Source organism: Rhodnius prolixus, unplaced genomic scaffold, assembly GCF_049639745.1.
Source record: "Rhodnius prolixus isolate KJV_2025 unplaced genomic scaffold, Rpr scaffold_5, whole genome shotgun sequence".
Classification (NCBI taxonomy): domain Eukaryota; kingdom Metazoa; phylum Arthropoda; class Insecta; order Hemiptera; family Reduviidae; genus Rhodnius; species Rhodnius prolixus.
This window is the reverse complement of record NW_027411624.1, coordinates 5,359,320-5,380,775: the sequence shown is the minus strand read 5'-3', so window position 1 is coordinate 5,380,775 and position 21,456 is coordinate 5,359,320. Positions and strand designations below refer to the sequence as shown.

The 21,456-nt window shown below is 35.3% G+C and overlaps 1 protein-coding gene across 1 annotated transcript; it reads left to right on the top strand.

Moving 5' to 3' along the window:
- The first annotated feature begins 11,338 nt into the window (after positions 1 to 11,338).
- On the top strand, positions 11,339 to 20,695 carry LOC141458535 (uncharacterized). Its single transcript, XM_074136648.1, has 5 exons — positions 11,339 to 12,583; positions 14,207 to 14,420; positions 16,606 to 16,886; positions 16,977 to 17,171; positions 17,351 to 20,695. The coding sequence occupies exons 1-5, from the start codon at positions 11,928 to 11,930 to the stop codon at positions 17,733 to 17,735; spliced, it is 1,731 nt and encodes a 576-aa protein (XP_073992749.1). The 5' UTR covers positions 11,339 to 11,927; the 3' UTR covers positions 17,736 to 20,695.
- The last annotated feature ends 761 nt before the right edge of the window (positions 20,696 to 21,456 follow it).

The following is a 21,456-nucleotide window of genomic DNA, read 5'->3' as shown; positions in this document are numbered from 1 at the left end:
AGGTTAATAATTAGTAAAAATAAATTATTTTTTACAAATTTTGAGGTAGGAAAAAAATTTAAAATTTAGATCCTCTAGAATTGTAAAGGAAAGAGAAGTGTCTGTAGGTATGTCTGTTCACAGTAGATCTCCCCACCTATTTTTTTATTTCTTAGACCGTTACACATTAAATTTAGTGCAGGGGACAAAAAAATAAATAAATAAAGAAACTGATAAACGACCAGAATCAGACACTAGTCTAGATGACAAATCTTTGTCATAACAGAAAAACATAGACTGTCCTCTTCGTGTTTAAATTATCTAAACGTCGAGAAACTATATTTTAGATTAATAAATCTCTGTTTTTTCTTCTTCTTTTCTTTTTTTGTGGTTACGATCTTTCTTTTTATGGGGGGGGGCAGGGGGAGAAGATTGGGAAGTGAGTAGAAGCGGAAGTGACAAAAATGGACTACGCGACTAACGTTCTTTTTTGTGTGTCATTTGTGTGTATATGACAAAGAGTGTGTTCCCAAGAGATAATAGTAATTTATATGAAGTTGCCATGGTGATACATCTTTTGTTGGAAGGGTGGGTGGGTCGGTGGGTGGGGTTCGTTAATTAAAATGGTCCAGTATCAAGCGGATGCTGTATCTTTTTGGAACCAACTAGCGAGTGGAGAAAGAGATCATGAGAGATTATAGATGGAGGAAGTTTTGGTTTGGTTTGTTTTGTCCTTTTTTTGGACTGCAGAAAAGAATTGTAAGTCTTAAGCGAAATCTTAAGAAGAGAAACAGGAAGGAACCGGAAAGTCGTTTAGGTTACAAAGAATTGAACCAGTCAAAGAAAGTGGAGCAATTTATAAATTTATTACACATATGGAGAATGATTTTTTTTTATCGACCATTTCGACCAAAATCAAAAAATAACGCCAAAAAATAACGGAGCTTTTAATTTTTTTTTTTTTAAAAAAAAGAATACATGTATACAGGGTGAACCAGTAAGTATTATCCATAGGCCTACTGTGTGTAGTACATCTAAAGTGGAGTTCAATGACGTATTGGCCAACTTCATATTTTCCACTGTTCTTCAGTGATGTCACTTTAATTTTTTTTTTCTAAAATCATTACTTTTTTCCAATAAAAATGTTATTACTCAGAAAGTTTTAGTCTGAATACAATTCTAGGTGTCTTCCCTTATCTGTTAGATTGGTTTCAAAAAAATTCTATTGTACCCTATTTAAAACTAAGCAAATTAACCTTCGATTATAAAAATAGTACTTGTTTAAAATATTTCCTAACATTTTCTTAAATATTTCAGAGAGCTTAGATTTTTTTTTTTTTTTAGTGCAACTTTTAACCTTTGGCGGGAAAAAGATTTTATTCAAACGAGGAAGTGATTGCAGAAACGAATGGCTATTTTTCAGACTTGGACAAATCCTATTATTCGGAAGGGATCAACAAACCAGAGCAGCGTTGGACGAAGTGTATAAGCCTAAAAGGAGACTATGTTGAAAAATAAAAAAGGTTTACCCCAAAAAATTAAGTAGTTTTTATTTTTGCACGGACTTTTCAAACGACCCTCGTAAACGTCTTTTTTTTTAGACTGTGAATGGCTGTCAAGTAATTTCCATAAGTATAATTAAAATCAGTAACCATCATAAGAAGATATACCAAAGTGAACTATATTTAGTAAAAATCCAATGTTTCAGAAAAAAACTAGAAGTTCGAGTTATTGTGTCCAATAAGTTATGTTGTTGAAATATCTTTCGTAAAGGCAGCGCCTTAAAGAAACTAAGATAGGCATCCGTAATAGTTTAACTGTAACTCTGTATAGTATAATCTAATATCAAGTCTTATTTTTTTTAATTTTTTTTATAATTTTATTTTTATAACTGCAGAAGATTGAAGCAAAAAGGGAAGCTGGTACTTATATGAGTAGCATGAAGGGAGAATTCCCTCAATGGTGAAACAAAGAAGAACATTACACTATTACGCACTGACCAATTACGTACTTCATTAAAAAGACCGATCACCGATGGCCAACGGCGCTTCAAATCTTCTTGGGAGGATTTCCCTGGTGATGCAGAGTTTGAGAAACAATAGTGGCTAACGATGTGAAGAAGTAGTTGGAGGCATGCAGCTTCAGAATGTAAGAAACTTTGGGAAGATCTTAGGTGCAAAGTAGTGTTTGAAACAAAAAATAAGGAGCGTCAGCGACTCGACGGAGAGTTTTTGAATTAAATTAATGTTAACAAAAAGTAAGAGAAAAATCGGAACCAGTCACCCTCTTTATCATTTTGGTTCGAACCACTTCTATAAATAGAATTCTTCCGTTATTCATAAACTGGCTAGGAAACTAAGATAGTCTAGGGTCATATACAGTTTATAGTTCTAACACAGAATCGCCGTAATGCACTAACTAAAAGTGCACTCTAGTCGGACATGTGTATCTAATCGATTACTTGTACTGCTTATTAAATACCCACAGCTGGGGTAGAGAGATTCAATTGGCTGTGGTATAAAATATTGTAACCAACAGGGAAGGTTCTACCTGAACCTTCTTCTTGCTGTATTTAGCGTTTTACACATGCTGAAAAGTTTTTTATGTAAAATATACTCGTATATATATATTAGATTATACATAAATATGTATATGCCCTCACACGCATTCGTGTTGGTTATTAATGTCATTATGTCTTGGGATATTTTTTAGTTTTTTTATGTTCAGCATGCATATTTAGTACATGATTAGACATGTCTTCGTGCTTCGCGTAAATAAAAAGGGTTCATAATCTTAAAGGAGGACCACCCACACCTGAATCTGACCTCTAAAGCTAGATTATAGCATGGCTTCTAGAATTAAAATACTATTTCTTAAAAAAGTGATAAAAAAAAATAAATAAATAAGAAATGGAAGATTTTACAGAAGAGTTATAGAAGTATAATTGGTGCCCTGAGCCCTAACCTGAGAGAAAACTTATCCTCTTCACGATCTCTTTCAGAATCGATATTTCTCAGTAAAAGCTACAGAGAAAAGTTGTTCACTCTAGGGTTGAGAGGAAATCGTTTTGTGCCAATTCCTAGAAAATCGAGAAAAACATATTTAAAAAAAATAATACCCTCTTTTAGTCAAGCCTTTAGTTTCATTTATCCTGGGACTTTTATTTTTTTTTTTGTTTTCTTTTTTTGGCATTGGCTTCCGCCATACAGCCAGCATCGTCTAGGTGCTTATCACTAGAATATCATTCACTCTCCATTCTTACTTATAAATACATTCGCTTCACACATTCATCCCTCTACTATATACCGCTATTTACATCAACTACTGCTACTGGATGGAGCAGCACTCTGTGCTCCTGCCATCCTTCTCGCTTAACCAAAATTAAAATCACGTAATCCTTCTCTAAGCATTTTGTTCCATTCATTCTAATTCGGCTATAGCTTCTAAATACATTCATATTTCATTGCTAGCTCTGCTATCGACTTAAGCACATAACTGTTGGTGGAGAATATAATGTCTTCGTAGCGAAATGGTGCATCTAAATACCTGTATATATCGTCAAACATTCGTTTCCTTTCTACCACATAACGTGGACATATCATTATTACATGTTTGAAATCTTCCTCCTCATTGCAATCTACGCAAAGAGGAGAGGACCTTTTGTTGATCCTGTGTAGATACGATCCGCACACCGCGTGGTTCGCTCTCAGCCTGCTTATTGTCGTAACAACCCATTTATTAGTGACAGTTCCCTTAAACCATGGTTGTCTAGGTAACTGATCTGCCATAGTTTTATAGAATCTACCTTTATCACCATTATTGTAATCTGTCTGCCATTTTTGTAGTGCTGCTTTTGCAATTATACCCTTGATATCGGTGTGTGGTAATTTATAATTAGCCATTTCCCCACTATTGGTGGCTTCCTTTGCAAGTGTATCAACAATTTCATTCTCTTTTATACCACAATGACCTCTTACCCACAAAAAATTAATGCAGACTCCCTTCTCTTTAAAAATGGCAATAGTTTCTACAATCTCTGCGATAATGTGATTCATTCCTGCAGACTGGTTGTGTATATGTGATAATTTACACAACGCACTCTGGCTGTCACTAATAATGGTATATTTTTTCTCCGACAACGAATAAATATATTTTAAAGCCGTCAAAATAGCAATTAGCTCCGCTGTATAGATGGACGCCTCATCTTCTAATTTAATTATCGTAAAATAGTTCCGAACCGGATCATACACAGCACTTCCGACTTTATTATTGATTTTGGACCCATCTGTAAATAAACGATATGAGCCCGGATAATGGGAAGAAATGTAATCTTCGAAGGCCGCAGTTCTCATCTTTTCCGGTACCTTTATCAAGTCGAAGGAAGTGTTAACACTTAATTCGCTCAATAAATGTTCGTATTTTAAGTTGTACACATCTAACTTATTATTCGAATATACCTTATCTCTAAAGGTAGAGATTCTAATAAAACTTTCTGTGTAAATGGGGCCTTTCTTTTTTGTCCAAATATTTAATTCCCGTTTAAGTTTTTGAATAGTTTAAGAAAAAAGGGATGATAATTTTTGTCGTCGGAACAGCTTAAACCCCAGCCACCTCCTTCAAAACAATGAAGGTCCAGAAAACATACCAGCTATCGAACTCTAAAATCCAATTCTTTTATTTTTTGTTTTCGAAGAAAAAGGCAAGAGTTGGGTGAAGTCCTGTTAATTAAATTGATAGGGCTCTTTGATTGTAATTAAAACTGTCCGGTAGGACAGTTGTACAGGGTGGGGCAAAAGATATGAACCGGTTTTAAAGGGATGTAAAACAAAAACAATTCAACTTACAGAAATTATGTTTATATTGTATAATTCAGTAAAGAATCTAGTTTTTTTACATTAAGTTTGAAAGATGATATCACGTAGGTGGCGGCCGTCAGCCGCGATGCACTCTTGAAGGCGAATTCTGAAGTTTTCAACCTCTCTTGTGCACATTTCGATGGGTATTGCCGTAACTTCCTCTCTGATTCTGTCCTTAAGTTCTTCCTGAGTTTAAACATCGTCCACAAATCCAGGAAGAAGTTAAGGACAGAATCAGAGAGGAAGTTACGGCAATACCCATCGAAATGTGCAGAAGAGCGGTTGAAAACTTCAGAATTCGCCTTCAAGAGTGATTCGCGGCTGACGGCCGCCACCTACGTGATATCATCTTTCAATCTTAATGTAAAAAAAACTAGATTCTGTACTGAATTAAACAATATAAACATAATTTCTGTAAGTTGAATTGTTTTTGTTTTACATCCCTTTAAAACCGGTTCATACGTTTTGCCCCACCCTGTATAAGGATTGATCGTCAAAAACTGCACGAAAAAGCGTCACGTTGAAAAACACCCAACTTTGACAATTTTTTTCTCTTTTTCTATAAAAGATAAAATTCCCAAATTTTCTTTATAATATAGGGCAAATCCTCCTTTATTAGCTGTAATTTTTTTTCAACAACATAGATTAAATATATTTCGAGAAATATGTTGCTGAAAATGAGCAAAAACAGCATTTTCAGAAAATGTTCTTGTTCTTGTTAATTGATAAAGTTACTACGAGCTTACAAGTAGTATTGCAATATTCCTTGTCACTAAAATCTGCAATTAATCTATCCGTACGTACACAATACATTTACATTTACTTCCGGTACTCCCTAAATTTCGAAAATCTGACACAAATAAAATATTCCTTTTCCTTTTAGAATAAGAAAGTTTCAAAACTCACAGAAAACAGGTATTTTATGTATTGAATAATTAATTCATATTCCATATATTGCATCAATCATTAAAAATTAGATCAAGTTGAAAAAAAGCAGATCAGTTCTTATTAACAAGACAAGTTTTTCTGTATAACTGCAGTTCTACAGTTTTCTTTACCCACAAATCCTTTCGTGGACGTAAATTTTAATCCAGTTATAAAATAAATAGAGTAAATAACAAAACTTTTAATCCATATTTATACAAGTTACGTTAGCATATCCGGTCTTTTAATAGCATCCGTTTTTCTTTTTTTTTGAGACTGTACCACTTTTATAACCGTTATTGTGACCAATAAACGATAGAGCAGGGTGCAAAAAAAAATAAACTCGGTATTTTAGCACGTGCTCAACACGTGCCTGATCAATGACTTGTTTCCTTATATTAAATATTAATATTTTATTTATTTTTTTTTATGGCGGTGATCATTAATTTTTTAAAATCATTTTTAATCTGTCAATTTCACAGATAATTAGCAAAAAAAAATAAATAAGGGGAACGTCCTTGAATGTGCTCTAGTTACAAATATAAAATTACAAGTTTTTAGTAAACTTAGGGTTATAAATTTGCATATTTTTAATTAGCGTAAAATGGAGGAGAGGGAGAAAAAAAAAAGTAGGCTAAATTTGGCGAAAGGAGAAACGAAAATTTCAAAATTGTTTTAAATTTCCCAAGCTATCTCTATTCTACGACTAGAATATTAACCACTAAATAAAATCCAAGGCCAAGACCGGGAATCGAATCCACTAACCATCAATACATCTTAGCTTTGCGGGTCTAGCCTATAACCGCCTAACATACTTTACTATAAATTTCTCACATTAACCATTAAATAAAAAGGCAAGGTCTAGAACGGGAATCGAATCCACTAACCAACAATACATCTTAGCTTTGCGGGTCTAGCCTATTACTGCTTAACATACTTTTCTGTAAATTTCTCATATTAATCATTAAATAAAATCCAAGACCTTGACCGGGGGAATCGAACCCACTAAACCAACAATACATCTTAGCTTTGCGGGTCTAGCCTATTACTGCTTAACATACTTTTCTGTAAATTTCTCAAATTAACCATTAAATAAAATCCAAGGCCTAGACCGGGGGAATCGAACCCACTAAACCAACAATACATCTTAGCTTTGCGGGTCTAGCCTATTACTGCTTAACATACTTTTCTGTAAATTTCTCATATTAATCATTAAATAAAATTCAAGACCTTGACCGGGGGAATCGAACCCACTAAACCAACAATACATCTTAGCTTTGCGGGTCTAGCCTATAACCGCCTAACATACTTTACTATAAATTTCTCATATTAACCATTAAATAAAATCCAAGACCTAGACCGGGGGAATCGAACCCACTAATAATTTAGTGGTTAATAAAAGAAATTTACAGTACAGTATGTTTGCTAGTCACCTCCGTCCACGACACCTTATTGGTAGTTGGACGTAAAGCCGGCCTGAAAAAATAGGCATTACCTCACTTCACACATGAAAGTCATAATACTAATCAAGGAAGCCAAAACGCAGAACTGATTGGTAGAAACCACAATTTAATGGTGACAATAAACGCTAACACTTCCGTTAACCAATTTTTAACCAAACTTTAAAGCCTCTTCCGCAATTTGAATTACCAAATTGGAACAGACCATTTTATTTTTTATTTATTAATTTTTATATTAAAGGCGCGACAACAATCTGAAGTTATTGGCACTCGGAGCTTTTTTTTTTTTTTCAGTGAAAATCTGTCGGTCTCCGGACAACGCTTTCTATCACCGAACCTGAAGTAGCTGGATTCGAACCCACGATCTCCGCGATGGGAACCAGTATTCGCTAACCACTCAGCTAATCCTTTCCTAACCATTTTTATTATTTTTTTGTTTTAAAAAAAAGCCACTTTTGCAGTATGCTGGAGAAATTAATAAGAAAAATCGAAACCCTTATCACACGATCACAGTATTATGTTTGATGAGAAATAAGGGAAAGTAAAAAAAATCGATCTATTCAACCTTGACACATAGCTTAGGCGAGCTGGAACAAGTTGATCGGACAAAAAAAATCATTTCTGCTCATAATCGATTCAAAATATTTTTAAGGTTAGTGTCAGAGTATGATCGTAGTTTCATAGTATATATTACATTAGAATGCATTTCTATATTATACTATATATATATACCTTTATTGTCTGGTTAAATGTCAAATATTCTACCCTGTCTTGGGTAAATCATTACGTCACGGATACACCTGTTATTAAGATATTAGCGTAGCAACGAACTGTAGCGTTATTTGGTAAACTTTACACTCTAGCGGTAGACTGGGGCACCATATCGTATAAAGTGACTCAATCTAGTTGGGGCTCAAAGAGACGTAGACTCGAACTATAATCAGTTCCACGAAGTTCCCCTTTCATGGATTAACAGTTTTTCTTCAAAGTGGGAAAATATAATTTTCATACTTTTTTTTTTGCTTTCATTTTCTTCACTTTTCACACACACAAAAAATTGAATATCATTTGCTGTACCATTGTATCACGCTTTTACAGAATTTTCTGATAAACATTACATCTGCTAGATTTTCTTTCATGGATTGTAAATGATTATGACAATCAACGTCAACAGCAGTTAACATTTAAACCATCTCTAATGTAATGCGATTACGTCATGAAAAGTGTATGTAGAGTAAAAATGTCACTGCCAACATTTCTAGGTTAAAAACCATAAATATAGTTAAGAACAGATTTTTTTTTTTTTTTATTTTGCAGAGCCTCCTGTTTTTCTTCTTTTTTTTTAAATAAGCATTTCTGTTTCATTTCCTGGACATAGCGGAAAAGGAAGTTCACGTCTTGCAGAATCCTTGGGGACGAAATCTGATCAGAAAGTAACACGTGGTGCTGCCTAGACAATAGGTCCGAAGTAAGGATGAGCTCTTGCCTATTTTTTTGGTAACCCTCAAATCTAGCACCACTCCTTCCAGCTGAGAGGTAAGTAAAGGAGTCATCCTAAGGAAATCTAGCGAAAATATTGGGACAGAAATGAAGATTGAAGGGAGCATACTGGCTCCAATATCGCTTCCCAGAACTTCTCTTAGCACAATCCAAGACGCCATGCGATTCTGCAGTAAGACGAATTGCACAGAAGAGCAAAACGGAGTCCCCGAAGAATCGGGCTCCTCCTCCTCCTCCTTCTCAGAAGAAGTAAGTGCACCTTTCCGAGATAAACTTCTCTGCGGCGACCACGAGGATTAGGACCTGGACAGCCTACAAAGTTTGAAGAAGTTTATCTGCATAGATCTACATCGCAATTTTAGAATATCTGAATAGCTGTTGCATGGTGGTGGGAATTACATGGTAACCCAAGGGAGATTGGCCCTTCTTTAGTAACTCTTCGATCTCCTCCATAGATCCATCATTAAAAAATTTAGGAAGCACTTGATGGGTGGAGACGTAGGGTGTTTCAAAAATGTTCTTTTAAATTTTAAAGAGCACTGGGCGGAAATTCGAAAGTTCATTTAAAAACAAAAAGTTTCGTCCGTATTAGAGCAAAATCGATTAATATTTAGAGATCGCTACCATCGATCAAAAAAATTGTTTTTTTTTTTTTTATAAAAAATCTTTATTAAATGTTTTGTATCTTTTAAAATTATTAGCAAAACATTTAATTGTGCAAAGTTTATTTAAATATAATTTGCTATAAAGACAATGCAGTTGGAATCATTTTGATGGCCACTTTTTTTCCAAAGTTATGAATACGAGGTGTGTTCAAAAAGTAACGGGAATTTTCGTTTTTTGAAAAAAATATTTATTTATTCATCTACATTAATATTGTCGCCTTCAAAGTAGTCCCCTTCGCGTACAATACACTTGTGCCAGCGCTTTTTCCAATCCTCGAAACACTTCTGAAACTCGATCTTTGTGATAGCTTTCAGCTCTTTCAGCGATTCGCTTTTAATGTCATCTATGCTTGTAAAACGACGGCCTTTTAATGTTCTCATTATGTTTGGAAATAGAAAAAAGTCACATGGAGCCATGTCTGGCGAATATGCAGGCTGGGGCATCGTTAAAGTTTTGTTTTTGGCCAAAAATTCACGAACAAGCAATGAAGTGTGAGCAGGTGCATTATCGTGGTGCAAAATCCATAAATTGTTTTGCCACAAATCCGGGCGTTTTTTTCGGATTGCTTCACGCAAACGGCGTTGAACTTGTAGGTAGTACTCCTTATTGATTGTTTGACCTTGTGGCAAGAATTCATGATGCACTATGCCATTAAAATCGAAGAACACAGTGAGCATAACCTTCACATTCGACCGCACTTGTCGAGCCTTTTTCGGTCTTGGCGATCCAGAATGCCTCCACTGGGACGATTGAGCCTTAGTTTCGACATCATATCCGTAAACCCATGTTTCTCACCTGTTATAACACGTTTCAGTAGATCCGCATCGTTGTCGACTTCATTGAGTGACACTTGAGCAACTTCCATTCTCCGCTGTTTTTGTTCGAAATTCAACAATTTTGGAACAAATTTTGCTGCCACACGTTTCATACCCAAAACATCCGAAAAAATTTCATGGCATGAGCCAATTGATATGGCAACATCATCAGCGACTTCTCTGATTGTGATTCGGCGATCGTTCATAACCATTTCTTTCACTTTTTTCAAGTTTTCATCGGTTGTTGATGTGCTTGGACGTCCAGGTCGTTCGTCATCTTCAACGTTTTCGCGGCCATCTTGGAAACGCTTATACCACTCGTAAATCCTTGTTTTACTCATAGCAGACTCACCATATGCCTTTATTAACATTTCACACACTTTATTTCATTTTTTACGCAAAATTTAATACAAATTCTTTGATCCATTTTTTTTAACAAACAAAAATCGCCAAGCTCGAAAAACACGTCTAACCTTAACGGCTGCCACTTAAGAAGTAAACAATGAATATTACTGAAAATTTTATCGTACTTCAGGGGCATGTGTACCAACATAATAAAAAAAAAAATTTACAATCAGACTCTCCAAACCCGCGAAATTTAAAAATTCCCGTTACTTTTTGAACACACCTCGTAAATAAAGAGAAATAATTTACTATCAATCAATCAAATTCAAATTATAACAATAAATGCAAAATATTCCCTAATTTAGAAGTTTCACTTTCAAAAATTATTTGTTTTTTAAATTCTGCACGAAACACATAAAAAAATGAATTGATTTTAACGTTAATTAATCGAAATCTTTCAAAAATGTATATTTTTCTTAATATTTTTTTTTTTAAATATAACTTCTTTAATTATTCATAACTTTGAAAGTAAAATGGCCATCAAAATTATTCCAACTGCCTCTGTCTTTATAGCGAATTATATTTAAATAAACTTTGTACAATTACATGTTTTGCTGATAATTTTAAAAGATACAAAACATTTAATTAAGATTTTTTATTAATAATAAAAAGCAAAACACAAATTTTTTGATCGATGGTAGCGACCTCTAAATATTAATCGATTTTGCTCCACTACGGACTCAAACTTTATGTTTTTAAATGAACTTTCGATTTTCCGCCCGGCGCTCTTTAAAATTTAAAAGTCAACCTTTTTTTTGAAACACCCTACTGGAGAGCCCTAAGCTTCCTTGAAAGCCGGGATAGTTACAGTTTTTAGTAGGAAACATTAACCCTATCCAGAATTCTCTAGGGAGATCTTTCTTCAAAAAGATTCATGGAGGGTAAATTGTTGGAGAAGGACAAGTTGACTCCTGAAGCTTCCCTTACTTCTTTTAGAACCACTCCCTACAAGATTGTAGACGGATTGATTCATCAAGAAGTGTCCTGGCAGGGTCTCTCACCTGCTACTGTAAGGGGGCTTAGGAGGGGGAAAAAGTCGCACCGCAGAGCACCCTTGTCCAAATAAAAGAAAGAAAACACAATTGTCCCTTCAATTATTCCCTGAAATTTATCATCGATCTTTTTTTACGTACGTACGTACGAAATTGCCCCTCATTCGACAGACTGATTTAGGTATTAAGCAATTATCTTATTTATTCAAATTGTTTGTTAGACCGTAATTTGTTTTGACAATGAAAAGAAAATGACAAAATATTATCTTTTTTTTCATATTTTTATGATCAATCCGAAATAATGTCATAGAAAATGTAACAGTACAAAAGATGAAGTTAAAGTGGTTTGTGTTAAACTTGTTGCAAGTGATAAGTGCAGATTTAATCAATTCATCTAAAGAAAATTTCTTTCTGAACATTGTCGCGAACTTACCTAGGGAAAAAGGTGGAAATTTAATTTTTCTACAAGAAAATTTTACTAATTTACTACCAAAATTAGCACAGATTATCGCTTATTCATTGCTAGCTGTGAAATCTCAATATTTACTAGCAACGCCTAGCAACTGTATAATTTTATCCACAAACACAGCTGATCTAAATAAACATATGTTTTCTTATGGTACCTGTATAGTTACTGTATTCTATGGTATCACATACAATTCTGCTAGCAACACGAAATTTCTAAAAAATCAAACTAATTCAGCCATTATTATACCCATAGACAGTTCATCAGTAATTCATTTGAAAACACCATACACACAGTACGAGATAAATGAATATAATCGCTTATTATTGAAGAAAATTCTAGAAAAACCACCAACTAATCTATACAAAAAATCGGTACGTGTAACGATGTTTCCAAAACGTTTTACTTCGGTGAAAATCGATGGTGAAAAATTTGTCGGTTTTGATGGCGATATATTGAGCATTTTAGAAGAACGATTGAATTTCTCAACTGTGATGATAAAAAATAATGGACGTTATGGGTAAGTATAATGATTTTTTATTTTAATTACTAATTAATGATGAATAATTTTACGTTAATTTTTTTAATTCAGAAGATTCTTTGTAATTAGATTATTTGAAGGAAAAACAGTTTAGGCAGTTTTTTCTGAAAGAAAATGTGGAAAAATTGAAACAAAAATATCAATACAATGGTATTTCCGGTTAGCCAGTTAAGCGTAGAATTTAGTTTTAAAGACCCCCCCACAGTGTGTGGAATTAAAATCAGATAATGACGTGGTATACACGTCGAACGCAGCAGGGCAAAACAACCAAAAGTTTACAATAGTCGGTAATAGACACTGCAAGCGACTTTTTCTGCAATCTCTCTGGGGGCTTACAGATTACAGAGGAGCATTCTGTGCTCATTCAAAATCTTGCACCGCTTCATGCATTGTCTAGTTAATTAGGGACGCAATAGCTTTTTTTTTTACAAGGAAGAGAAAAGAGCTTTTTGAATTCTGTGCAAAATGAAATCATGCTCGTACTGAGGTCCTGAATCTCTATCTAAAATGTAAAAACGGGCATTGCACAAAGGGTTGAGAGCTTCTATTTGTGTGCGTAATTCCCCAATCTCTAATGCGGGAGACCAAACATGTACCAACCACTTATCATTTGGCTGACTCCGTATAAGATACTTGGCAGTTCTATTGATAAGATAAAGGAAATATCCCACCAAATAATATTGCTTATTGTACTCGTATTTCATTAAAATTACGAGTTATTATACGAGGCATGTCCAGAAAGTAAGTGTACTGAGGCTCTCACGGCCGGAGGGATTTTTTTTTCTCGACATGTTGGCTACACTGCCGTGTAGCCTGATTCCTCCCTTCCACAACGAGACCGGTTCGTTGTCTGTACGTTGAGAACTGTCGTCGTGACAATAGGTTTCGTGAAAAATGTCAATCCAATCTCCCGCCAAGTGCGGAAAATACGCGATGTCATCCGTTTATCTCGTTTAGAAGGGAAAAACTCCGGTTGAGGTTTATAATGAGGTAAAAAAAACGGCATTTGGTGATGCAGCTATGAATCGTACGAGTGTGTTCAAGGTGGTGTCAAGCGAGTTTTTTTAAAACGGTTGGTACGTCTGTGCATGATGATCAGAGGAGCGGAAGACCATCAATTGTTGTGACTGACGAAATTGTGGAGAAAATCGAAAATGCGCTCCGTGACGATCCACAGTTTGACTGTGGATGAACTTTCTGCGATGTTTCCGCAAATCTCCAGAGATCTCTGTTACACGAAACCATCACAGAATCTCCACAATTGACTAGTTAAAGCTAGTTAATGGCAATTTTATATTTTTTCACAACGAGAGTATACACGTCGAACGCACCGTAATAAAGATTTGGTTTGACTTGTATACACGTCAAACACACTTAACAGGTTAATTAGAAATTTCAATCTCTAACTTTTCCGTCAAATCCTACAAAAATAAGTATAATACTTGAATTTTCTAAAACCTCTTTTTTTTTTTTTAGGACTCCCGTATTCTCAAAACTAGTACTTCCGGTTAAGTCTATACATCGAAAATCTAACACTTCCTCTTACTACACGTAAATTATTAAAAAATTAAATTATTAAAAAATAAAAAAAATCTGTTTCAGTTATCAGCATCCGAATGGAAATTTTACCGGATCATTAGGCGATGTTATACATGGTAAAGCGGATTTAGCCACAAATTCCATCTTTATAAAATATTATAACAGTAACGATATACAATTTACGACAGTGGTGATGCTGGAAGAGTTGTGCATAGCCGTACCAGCATCCGAGATGATACCACAATGGATGGTCGTGTTTCTATGGTTTGAGCCTGAGGTAATTTATTGATTTTACTGCGGGAAGTAGGAGGGTGAGGGGGGGGCTTTAGTCTCTCTCTCTGTAAGTACTTAAATCTTGGTAAAGAGTGCGAGGGAATGAGTGGGTAAGATGGAGATTAGCAACTTAAGTAGATTATAATATAATAGTACTTAATTGAGTGCCAAGAAATATGGTTTAAAAAAAAACCGGATCTGGGGACACTTGAAAGCGTCTTTCTAAAACTGGGAGACTCTCATTTCCGTTATTTATTTATTTCTTTTTTTTGCAAAAGATTGTTACAAAAAATATTAAATTCAGTTTGAGTAGGGATAGATCAAATAGTTTTTTTTTAAAAAAAGTCACAGTTCCCTAGAACAGTCTCCTTCTAAAATCAGGGGTTCCCCTCGCCAAATTTAAAAACATATTTAATAGAACCGTACATCACACTAAACAAAAACCTCATCTCTCCTCAGAGGGTGTACTAAAATGAATTTTCTTGGAAAGTGCCTTAAACCAAAGTTTTCCTTTTTTAAATGTCTCTGTCATTTAGTAATTAAGTCCATTTCCGGGAAATCTCTCTCTAAAAAAATGAAAAGCCAATCCCTTAATGTGGATATGATTAGGGATTAGGATTAGAAAACGGGTCAGGACCTATGCCTCACATCAGAGACAGGCGAAGGAGTTTTCATAACGGGCTGTTCGCCAAGGGCTGACTGCAGAATTAATCCGTCGTAGGGCTATAAGGGATAATTGTAGGGCCTATTAAACTGGGCCACTGCAGGCTCAGAAAACTCAAGCATCGCGCATGGGCCTGGCGGATGATAGCCTTTTTAGGTTCTGTGTCAGGAGGAGGAGGAGGAAACGGCACTCTGCACGTGTTGTGTCAGTGTGAGGGGCTGGTCTGGCTAAGGCTGGAAACATAGTGAAGCGGCGATAATAGCGGAGAGCAAAGAGGCGAAAACAAACACCCACTATAGATAGCGTTGCTCTATCTTCGCTTTGATCCCCACTATGCGCTGTCCCTTATGTTAACTTGTGTTTGTGAGAGCTTTACCCAAAGAGTCGCTCTCCAGCATTAAGAGTCTTATTAAAAGGACAGGTCTGGAAAACGAGCTTTAGAGTAGGGAAGCCACAATAGATCCAAAGGGGTCGCAGTGGCGTAGGCCTTAAGGGGCTGACCTATTAGAATCTTATCTTATGTCCCACGGCACCGCAGCCAAAAGAGGCTTATTGTGCCCTTCCCCCCTTGGATCTAGTAGACGAAACCCCCCCTATACTAAAGAGGTTGAGGACATTCCCTTTGGTCTCAAAGAGCCAAAAGTTTCCTAGCGCAACCGCTCGATTGCGTTAATGTGGGTAATTCCAATTTATGTAGATTTTCTGTTTCCGAAATTGGAATCTTAAATAACACTTTTTTTTTGTTCCCCATTTATTTAAGGATTTTGCAATCCCTACTTAATGGTACAAAGTAAAACAGATGGACAGTTTAGGCAGGGTAAAGCACAAACAATAACTTGGACTGGAGAAAGTGGAGGCCATCCGTAATCTGATAGCTGAAACAGGCCATTTGGGCGATATGGAGTGCTGTAGCCTGATCTTACGAGATCAGGTCCACGACGATTAGGCGGGTTTCTGGGGTTAGTAGGAGGGCTTGGATGCGCTGATTAGAATGAGCCACAAGTTTGGAATTAAGAAGGGAATCATCTCAGATCGGGATGAATTTAAAACAATTCACCTCCATAACAATATCAATAGATAGAATCAAATTTTACAACGATATTGGAGGGGACATAGTCACATAGTTTTACCTGGATCCCCCCCCCCCAAAAGTGTACATATTTAGAAAATTTAATTGAAGTCCCTCTAATAAAGCGCTAGATCCGTAAGTGAGATTCACGTCGCTAAGTTATGATCAGTTTCCTTTTGGGGAAACTTAAATAAAATGCAAGGTTTTCACTTTTTGGGCTAGAATGTTCACGAACATAGAACATAATCTAGAAACTGCTTTTTCGAACTAAGGAGACATTAAAACAGATTTTTTTTTGAGCAAAAAATCGATAATAGAATTCGAGATTCTCGATATTTCCTCTAGGCAAGTAGAAGTGAAATGCTGCCATTTAAATTAAGTTCATTATGAAAATATTTCTATTAATTATTATAATCAACTATTTACATATTATTTATGTACAAAAAAAAAAAACAGGTATGGTTTGGCATACTATTGACCTATACAATTGGTGGCATCCTATGGCAGAAACTTGTTAATAATTTTGGAAAACCAAGAAAACTTCACATCAACAGCAGTACAACATGGCTGACAATGGCTAAAATTATCTTACAAATGTCAGTAAATGGATTTTCTACGAGATTCTGGCAAAGAATATATCTATTGAGTCTGATATTGGGCAGTATGGTGCTGACGAAATGTCTAGAAGGATCTTTGCTGGATAAACTGACCAGAAATTCCTACTGGAAGGAGATAAGGTGAGACCGGCAATACTAATTTGGGGCAGGGGAGGGAAATGAATCCCACAGGAGGAGTTTTTGTTTGAACAGAATTTTTTTTGGTTACAGCTCGCTAGAAGAGTTGGGAAAATCACCATTAAAACTATACACCTTGTCAGAAAATCTACGAAGAGATACATTTCTAAAATCTAATAAATTACAATCGAAATTTTACGTCTATAAGAATGTTTCAGAAGATTTGGTCCAGCTGGTGTACAGGCGTAAAGATGTTGCATATCTTGGCAGGAAAATTGATTTGATCAGGTAAGTGTTAGTTGTTTTGAAGAAATGCGAGTGTTTATACCGGATTTAAAAAAAGCCACGAACTTTTCCAATAATGCGCACTTCCGGGAGAAAAATCAAATTAGAGGGGGGGGGCAACCTCGAGTAATTTAATAAATTTTTATTTTATTTAATTTCATTTTTTTAAAATTCTGTTCTAGGCGAATTGGTGAAATCCGAACCAATCCGAGAGCAGTTCATATCATTGAGGAATGTCCCAGGTCTTATCATCTAGGCTATCTATTGAGAAAAGATTCTCATCTATACCAGCCAATAAATACGCTATTAGGTCGCCTATTGGCTGTTGGCATAATAGATCATCTACAAAATAACTATATAAACGCAACAATGGCCAAACAATTGGCTAAAAAGTTTAGGAAAAATCAAAGAAAATTCCAACCAGTAAAATTACGTTTACAAAATTTAACAATTGGTTTGCTAGTATTGGTGTTTGGCTACACGATTAGTAGTTTAGTATTTATTGGTGAACTACTAGTTAAACGTTTTTTAGTGAAACGTAACGAAGGATTTGTTTACGTAAATTAGTTTTGTGTGACGTAGTTTCCTGGGGATTACAAAAAATTTTTTTTTGAAGGAAATCTGCTACAGGAAATGCAGCTTTACATTTTTTGAGTTTATTTGTAATCTGAAGGCCACCTTTGTGGTGCCCTGAGCTTTTTACCATTGCAGAGCCGGCCTCAAGATATGTTCTCTCGTTACTGAGAACACCATCTCTGGAGCAGTAAGAAGAGAAAATTTAAGGGTCAGAAGCTATATTCGAACTTGGGAACTCCGCGCGGGAATCTAGTGCTCTAATTCTGCCGCTAATTTCCTTTCAAAGTCTGTCCATGAGCAGAGACAAGACAGAAGACACACCAACCCTTTAATGATGTAAAAAAAAGTACATTGTAAATTAGCCCTGAAGATGACCTAGTCCCTAGATCGATAGCTCGGCGTAAGTTTATCATGACTGAAACGGGCAGTTATTTTTTCATCCTATTGAAACTATGAATCAGTCTCCAAAAATAATGAAAAGTAATTAAGTTTTTTGTTCAATTGAAATTAAAAGAACTACAGTTATGTAATAAATAATGTAGTGTGTACATGTGTATTTGTGCGTAAGAAAAATATTGAGCAATCTTAAATTTGAGTGGAGGGCCGACACTAGTGGTTATTAATTAGTATGAATCACCTTTCTACACAGGAAGCTGTATGCAAACAGCGCAGCCTAACGGAGTAAATCAGTAACTGCAATATTATTGCATTAAAATATTGGTGAACATTTAATGTGCTTCGGTTTTAATATAGAATGAAACAAACAGAAATAGGGACTCTGTATATGTATATATATATATATAGAGAGAGAGAGAGGGAGAGGGGGAGAGAGAAAGAGATGGAAGATGCAACAAGGAGGCGCTAAAGCGAAACACTTTCACGAACTTGTCTTTGTTTGTACGTATGTGTGTGTAATTGAATGTAAAAACTGGGTCAAGCCACACCCAGTTTAGTGTACTCACTATATCTATATAGCATTGCCATCTTATACGCTCATTATACACACTAATACATACACACGCAGATGGCAGGCAGATAGTTAGGCCATCATCCAACATACTGACGCGCCTTTGTTTTGCACCACACATATCCTGTCTCATCCTTGAGTACGCCCAATATTTTTGTTTGTTTTGTTTTGTTTGTATTTTGTAAATAATTAAAATTTTGACGAAGTCTTCATTGATTATTATAAATTTAAATTACTTTCACAGCAGATGGCAAGTTTATTCTGTCTTTATCCCAGGACGGTGCTGCCAAAAAGCTGGATTTAGATGGGATAACATTGCTGAAATTGTTAATTATTATTTATTTATTATTTTTTTTGTAACTAAGGAAAGGGATTAGCTCAGTTTTAGGGTTCTAAAAGCGGAGGAGATCTCAGAGGTTCGAATCCAGTTGTTCCCCGTTAATTTTTTTTTTTTCTCTCTCTCTTCCTAGAATCTTTTATGAGCTCATTGCTCTTTTCTGATGTAATGAGAATTAGGGCGCCACGGTAAAGCGGTTATAGACTAGACCCGCAATGCTAAGATGTATTGTTGGTTTAGTGGGTTCGATTCCCCTGGTCTAGGCCTTGGATTTTATTTAATGGTTAATATGAGAAATTTACAGTAAAATATGTTAGGCGGTTATAGGCTAGACCCGCAAAGATAAGATGTATTGTTGGTTTAGTGGGTTCGATTCCTGGAGTCTAGGCCTTGGATTTTATTTAATGTTTAATAAAAGAAATATACAGTAAAGTACGTTTGCTAGTCGCCTCCGTCCACGACACCTAAGTGGTAGTTGGACGTTAAGCCCCGCCTGAAAAAATAGGCGATTACTTTACTTAACTTTACTAATGAGAATTACGTTCTGTGATGAGAGAATAGAGTGCAGCAGTGGACAGGAAAATAGCTCCAGGTGCCAATAACCACTTGACGGGGTTAATATAATTGTTGACGGGACATTAATATAATTTCTCTTCAAACTCTTAAGAGTGCCAACTGTGAAGCTGTAGATCCCATAAATTCTATTTGGAAAACAAATTTTTTAGAGAAAATTCAAAACAGAGCAATTCTGGATGAAAGGAGTAGCGGGATAAGTTCCCTTGAAAGAGCCAATATTTTTTTGTCGATAATCTTATCCATGGTCTTATCACCATTTTAATGGTAGTAAGAATCAGATTAGAAACTAAATTTATTCATTTGAAGAAAAATCGAATGACTCAAAGAGACTCAAAATCAATAAATCAATCAATATTTTGAGATAATTGCAAGAAAAAATAATAAATAAAATTCTCAATTTTCTTTGATGAACACAGATTGCACTCATAGTGAGGTATAACTTTAATTTAGCATATTTTCTCAGGAAAAACCGGAAAGTGTTACAAAGAAAACTTGTTGACCCACTAAATGTGCCATGTGATTACATGTACCTACAGGATGACCAGTAAGTTCGTTACAATTTTCTATTGTACCCTATTTGAAACTAGGCAAATTAACCTTCGATTATAAAAAAAATAGTACTTGTTTAAAATATAATCCTAACATTTTCTCAAATATTTCAGTAAGATCAGAAGTAAATGTTGTAAAGTGCAATTTGTATAACCTTTGACTTCCTTATTTTTGAGACAGCCTACTTTAAAAATTGACTACTCGTCCATCTAAAAGAGTTTACAATGAATTAAACAACTTGATGAACTAACACTGTTGTGGTGCTCGTGAACACGTTTTAACTTGCAAAAACAAACGTAATTTCTCTTTGTAATGGTTTTTGAGGAGATGTTGGTTGTTGATGTTGATGGATAAATAACACTTTTAGTATCGGTATAAGATATTATATTTGTATGTGACTGACTGCCAAGGACTCTATACTTTACACTACAAGAACAGAACAGACTGACTGACGTGGCTAAACGTTGTGTACAATTGAAGTCTAAGACTTTGAACCGAATCTTCGAACTGAATCCTCGAACTGAATATGTATCTCTGAATATTGAACTGAATCTGAATATATCACTGAATTGAATCTGAATATCCTCTTTGACTTTCCTCTTGTTCTTATATACCTTCGCCGAGCCTCCCCTCTCTGTGTGCCAAGGGGGCTCTGTGTGCCAAGGGGGCTGACTCTCTCCCTCTGGCTAGAGTGGATGAGTGGTGGGGTTTCACTACCCTTACATCTTTTACGAAGATAAAAGGAATCCTGGAAAATGATATACCGTTAGAAAGCCCATTAAACAAGGAAACTTTTACAGAAAAGTGCCAGCACCTAGGTCTGATAATGTTCACCTAAGGGCCTAATGAGCTTTCTTCAAAAATTTCGATTACTTTTATTTTCCCAGTTTCCGGAGGAAGATTGAGGCTGTTTGGAGAATAACTTATGCTTCGAAATGGTGTCAATTTTTAGAAAATTTATCTGTCTTTCTAAGCGTGTCATCAGAATCGAATTCGGACTAAAACTTTCTGAGTAATAACATTTTTATTGCAAAAAAGTAATGATTTTAGAAAAAAAAAAATTAAAGTGACGTCACTCAAGAACAGTGGAAAATATGAAGTTGGCCAATACGTCATTGAACTCCACTTTAGATGTACTACACACAGTAGGCCTATGGACATTAGTTACTGGTTCACTCTGTATAGTTTTCAGAAAAAAATCATTGGAATCATTTAGAAAAGTGGAAAACTCATTTTTTTTATTAAAATGGTACTTCCGGAAGAGAAATTTTAAAGTTTTATTT

Coding starts and splice junctions, on each gene's coding strand:
- LOC141458535 (XM_074136648.1), top strand. CDS start 11,928: ATGAAGTTAAAGTGGTTTGTGTTAAACTTGTTGCAAGTGATAAGTGCA. Junction 14,421..16,605: donor TTCTATGGTTTGAGCCTGAG/GTAATTTATTGA, acceptor AAAAAAAAACAG/GTATGGTTTGGCATACTATT. Junction 16,887..16,976: donor TCCTACTGGAAGGAGATAAG/GTGAGACCGGCA, acceptor TTTTGGTTACAG/CTCGCTAGAAGAGTTGGGAA.